Source organism: Cricetulus griseus (assembly GCF_003668045.3).
Source record: "Cricetulus griseus strain 17A/GY chromosome 1 unlocalized genomic scaffold, alternate assembly CriGri-PICRH-1.0 chr1_1, whole genome shotgun sequence".
NCBI classification, from domain to species: Eukaryota; Metazoa; Chordata; class Mammalia; order Rodentia; family Cricetidae; genus Cricetulus; species Cricetulus griseus.
In genome coordinates, this window is record NW_023276807.1 from 206,279,497 (window position 1) to 206,284,525 (window position 5,029).

General features: G+C 41.1%; 1 protein-coding gene across 1 annotated transcript; it reads left to right on the forward strand.

Annotated features, from left to right (window-relative positions):
• The first annotated feature begins 1,210 nt into the window (after nt 1–1,210).
• On the forward strand, nt 1,211–2,152 carry LOC100769653 (olfactory receptor 11H6). Its single transcript, XM_027386483.1, has one exon. The coding sequence runs from the start codon at nt 1,214–1,216 to the stop codon at nt 2,150–2,152; it is 939 nt and encodes a 312-aa protein (XP_027242284.1). The 5' UTR covers nt 1,211–1,213.
• Nucleotides 2,153–5,029: the final 2,877 nt, after the last annotated feature.

A 5,029-nucleotide genomic window follows, 5' to 3' on the forward strand; every position in this document is an offset into this window, starting at 1 on the left:
GCAGGGCAGTACTGGCACACTCCTTTAATCCCAGAACTCAGGAGGCAGAGGCAGGAGGATCTCTTTGAGTTTGAAGTAGGCATGATCTACAGAGTGAGATCCAGGAGAACCAGGGCTATGTAGTGAGACTGTTTCAAAAGAACAAATATATTCTTGTCCTTATGTTAATTAAGTGAGAAGCTGAGATATCAGCTTAACTTTTGCCTGACATTTTTCTGAGTTGTCAAGACCAGTGTTCTCCAAGATTGGCTATACACTAAGGAATGAGAGAGGAAATATGTTGGTTTTTGCATTTATTTTAATTTCAAGAATATTTTTCAAAAAAGGTCTCAGAAGACTATTGACATCTACTATTTTGACTGACCAATGGTTTATAATTGTGAATAAAAATGTATGTTATCTCAATAGCAATGCTATTGGGGTGTTCAATCAAACAACAAACAGAAAACACTGTTTTGGATGCCCTGACCTATAGCCAGAATGTGTATGTACTCTATTGAAGAGGAGTCAGGAAACAAAATGATTTTCATTTTCTATTTAAATTAGAGACAAACTTATTTTACATGTCAATCCCAGTTCCCTCTCCCTCCCATCCTCCAATGCCCCCAACCAACCCCACATTCCATCCCCCTTCTGCTCCCCAGGGAGGGTGAGTCCTTCCATGAGGGATCATCAAAGTCTGTCACATCATTTGGGTCAGGGCCTAGGCCCTCCCCCATGTGTATAGGCTGAGAGAGTATCCCTCTGTGGGAAATTGGCTCCCAAAGTCCATTTTTCTAGGGATAAATATTCTTCCACTACCAGAGGCCCTATGGGCTGCTCAAGCCTCCTAACTGACACCCACATTCAGGGAGCCTGGTTCAGTCCTATGCTGGTTTACCAGATGTCAGTCTGGAGTCCATGAGCTCCCACTTGTTCAGGTCAGCTGTTTTCCTGGCCTTGACCCCTTTGCACATCACCCCTCCCTCTCTACAACTGGATTCCAGGAGTTCAGCTCAGTACTTAGCTGTGGGTGTCTGCTTCTGCTTCCATAGTCTGCTGGATGAAGGCTCTAGGATGGCATATAAGGTAGTCATCAATCTCAAGATCCAGCAGTTCCACTCTTAGGCATATACCCAAAGGATGCACATTCATACAACAAGGACAGATGTTCAACTATGTTCATGGAAACATAATTTCTTAATCTACAATTATCTTCACAGAATTGAAGACAATGATCTCAGCCAGAAATACCTCCAATACTGTGAGTTACTTCATTCTCTTAGGCTTCCCTTGCCGAAGAGAAATACAGATCTTCCTTTTCTCCATATTCTTTATGGTTTACATTTTGACTTTGCTTGGAAATATGGCGATTGTATATGCAGTGCACTGGGATCACCGACTCCACACCCCCATGTACATTCTGCTGGCCAACTTCTCCTTCCTAGAGATATGCTACGTCAACTCTGACGTGCCCAACATGCTGGTCAACTTCCTCTCCATAACCAAAACCATCTCCTTCACTCGATGCTTACTCCAGTTGTACTTCTTCTTCTCCCTGGGCACAACTGAATGTCTATTTCTCTCTATCATGGCCTATGACAGGTTCCTGGCAATCTGCCGCCCCCTGCACTACCCTACTGTCATGACCATTAGGTTCTGTGGCAGCCTGGTCATATTTTGTTGGGTCTATGGGTTCCTCTGGTTTCTTATTCCAGTGGTGCTCATTACTCAACTGCCATTTTGTGGCCCAAATGTGATTGATGACTTTCTTTGTGACCTCGGCCCCTTGTTGGACCTAGTTTCAGTCTGTGTCCCAATCCCAGGCACTGTTCTCATCTGTGGCACTATGAGCTCTCTCCTTATCTTTGCCACATTTTTTTACATTATTGGTTCATATACCTTAGTGCTGAGGGCCGTTATACAGATGCCCTCTGCTTCTGGCTCAAAGAAGGCGTTCTCCACCTGCTCATCACACCTGGCTGTTGTAACTCTGTTTTATGGCTCAGTCATGATAACATATGTAAGTCCAGGATCAGGACAAGCGAAGGGCATGCAAAAGTTCACAACTTTGTTCTACTCAGTTTTGACTCCTTTCTTCAACCCCATGATCTACAGCCTCCGAAATAAAGAAATGAAAGATGCCTTGAAAAAAGTTATGGGATGTTCCTAGGAGGTCTTTGATATTATTGAATTATTTTAAATAAGTTTCGAATCCCAGACATGTTCAACAATAATGAATATGGCCCAATGTATTTGTACAGCACAACCTAATATAGAAATGTCAGAATCTTGAAACCACAGGTCAGTAATGAGCTGAGAAACTTGCAGGAAGATGTGAACTTTTCCAAGAGAGGCACTTCAAAATTGTAAGCGCCATGCTATCAGTGTAGCCTTCCCCCTGACAGAATTCTTTGTGTCTTCTATGGCATGTTGCTTGTAAGATGTCTTTCTTTATTCTTCATGCTATGGTTAGCTTTCCACAGTTTGTTTCTGCATGCCTTCTCATCCTTAATGCGTTTTAAATTTTTTGAGAACTGGAACTACACTGTATTAGTTGCTGTCATTCAGAACCCAACACAGCATATTTATGTCACTAAAGAAAGTTTAAATAAAAGCAAATAAAAGGTCAGAAAATCAGGCAGGCTGCCAGTGGACCGTTTCCACTCTCCGTTCCCTCAGTCCCAATTCTCAGAATGCCCTTACTGCTACAACAGAACACCAGCTACAGCCTCCCCTCCCACATTTCCACATTTCCTGTGCATCCCAGAGACCATTCTCCCTGTCTCATAACTGTGTCCCAGCCCCCAAATTGGGTGGACATCCCTGTGAAACTTCAGGCCAAGCCTCCCAGAAGACCAGGTAGTCAGCCATGGTCCTGCCTCACTCTTTGTTCTCCCCCATACCCAACCTCAGAGTCAACCTATCAGTAGAAATAAGCCCTATCACCCCCTCTCAAATAGAAACAAAGAGAGCAATACAAATAATCAATTAAACAACAAGTTGACTCTGATAAAATCAACATCAAAAAACCCTTACCAAAACTAACTAAAAAATGGAAAGAGAATATACAAATTAATAAAATCAGAAACAAAACACAAGACAAAAATAACAAACATGGAGGAAATCCAGAGAATCATAAGGATATATTTTAAAAACCTGTACTCCACCAAATTGACAAATCTAAAGGAAATTGATAATGTTCTCGATAGGTACGACTTACCAAAGTTAAATCAAGATCAGATAAATAATTTAAATAGACCTATAGACCTTTAAGCCCTGGTAAAAATAGAAGCAGTCATTAAACATCTCCCAACAACAACAAACACAAAGCTAAAGACCAGACAGTTTTAGCTCAGAATTCTACCTGACTTTCAAAGAATAATTAATGCCAATATTGCTCAAATTATTCCACAAAATAGAAATACAAGGAATACTGGCCAAATCATTTTATGAGGCCACAGTCACCCTGATACCTAATCCACATAAAGATTCAGCAAAGAAAAAAGGAAATTACAAACCCATTTCTCTTATGAACGTAAATGTAAAATACTAAGTAAAATATTGGCAAACAAAATCTAAGAACACATCAAAAGGATCATCCACGATGATCAAGTAGGATTCATCCCAGAGATGCACGGGTGGATCAATGTATAAAAATCTGTCAATATAATCCACCATATAAATAAAATGAAAGAAGAAAATCGTTTGGTAATTGCATTAGATGCCAAAAAGCCATGGATAAAATCAAACATCCCTTCATGATAAAGGTCCTGGAGAGGTTATGGATACAAGGGACATACATAAACATAATAAAACAATTTTTAATTTATTTTTATTTAAATTAACCTGCTTCACATGTCAATCCCAGCTCTCTCTCTCCTCCTCCCCTGGCCCCCAACTGCCCCCCAATTGCCCCCCACTCCCCAGGGAGGGTGGGACCCTCCATGGGGATCCCCAAAGTCTATCATATCATCCAGCACAGGGCCTAGGCCCTCCCTGATGTGTCCAGGCTGAGAGAGTATCCCTTCAAGTGGAATGGGCTCCCAAAGTCCATTTGTAGGCTAGGGATAAATGCTGATCTACTACCAGAGGCCCCATAGATTGCTGAGGCCTCCTCACTGACACACATGTCTGGGTCAATTCCATGCTGGCCTTCCAGACATCAGTCTGGGGTCCATGAGCTCCCCCTTGTTCAGGTCAGCTGTTTCTGTGGGTTTCACCAGCTGGGTCTTAACCCCTTCGCTCATCACTCCTCCCTCTCTGCAACTGGGTTCCAGGAGTTTAATTCAGTGTTTAGCTGTGGTGTCTGCCTCTGCTTCCATCAGCCACTGGATGAAGGCTCTAGGATGGCATATAAGTAGTCATCAATCTCATTATCGGGGAAGGAGATTTAAGGTAGCCTCTCCATTATTGCTTATAATAAAGGCAATTTATAGCAAGTCTGTAGCCAACATTAAATTAAATGGAGAGAAACTCAGGAACAAGACAAAGTAGTACACTCTTTCAATATCTATTCAATATAGTAGTTTAAGTTTTAGCTAGAGCAATTAGACAACTGAAAGATATCAAGGAGGAACAAATTGGAAATGAAAAAGGCAAAGTATCTTTATTTGCAGATAATATGACAGTATACATAAATGATGCTAGAAATTCCCACCAGGGAACTCCTACAGCTGATAAACACTTTCAGAAAAGTGGCTGGATACAAGATCACCTAAAAAAAATCAAAAGCCCTCCTATATACAAGTGACAAACTGAGAAAGAAATCAAGGAGACAATACCTTTAACAATAGCCTCAAATAATATAAATTATCTAATGGTAACTCCAAACAAGTAAAATAAATTGAAGAAGATGTCAAAAGATGGAAAGGTCACCCATGCTCATGGATTGACAGGATTAAACTATTAAAAATGGCCATGCTACCAAAAGCATATCTACAATTCAATGTAATCCCCATCAAAATTCCAATACATATCCACAAATCCAGCACTACAGAGGATTCTGAAAGGAAAACTCCAACCCAACGAACATAACTACACTCACAAA

Excerpts from the sequence above, each read along its gene's own strand:
- LOC100769653 (XM_027386483.1), top strand. The coding sequence starts at position 1,214 with ATGATCTCAGCCAGAAATACCTCCAATACTGTGAGTTACTTCATTCTC.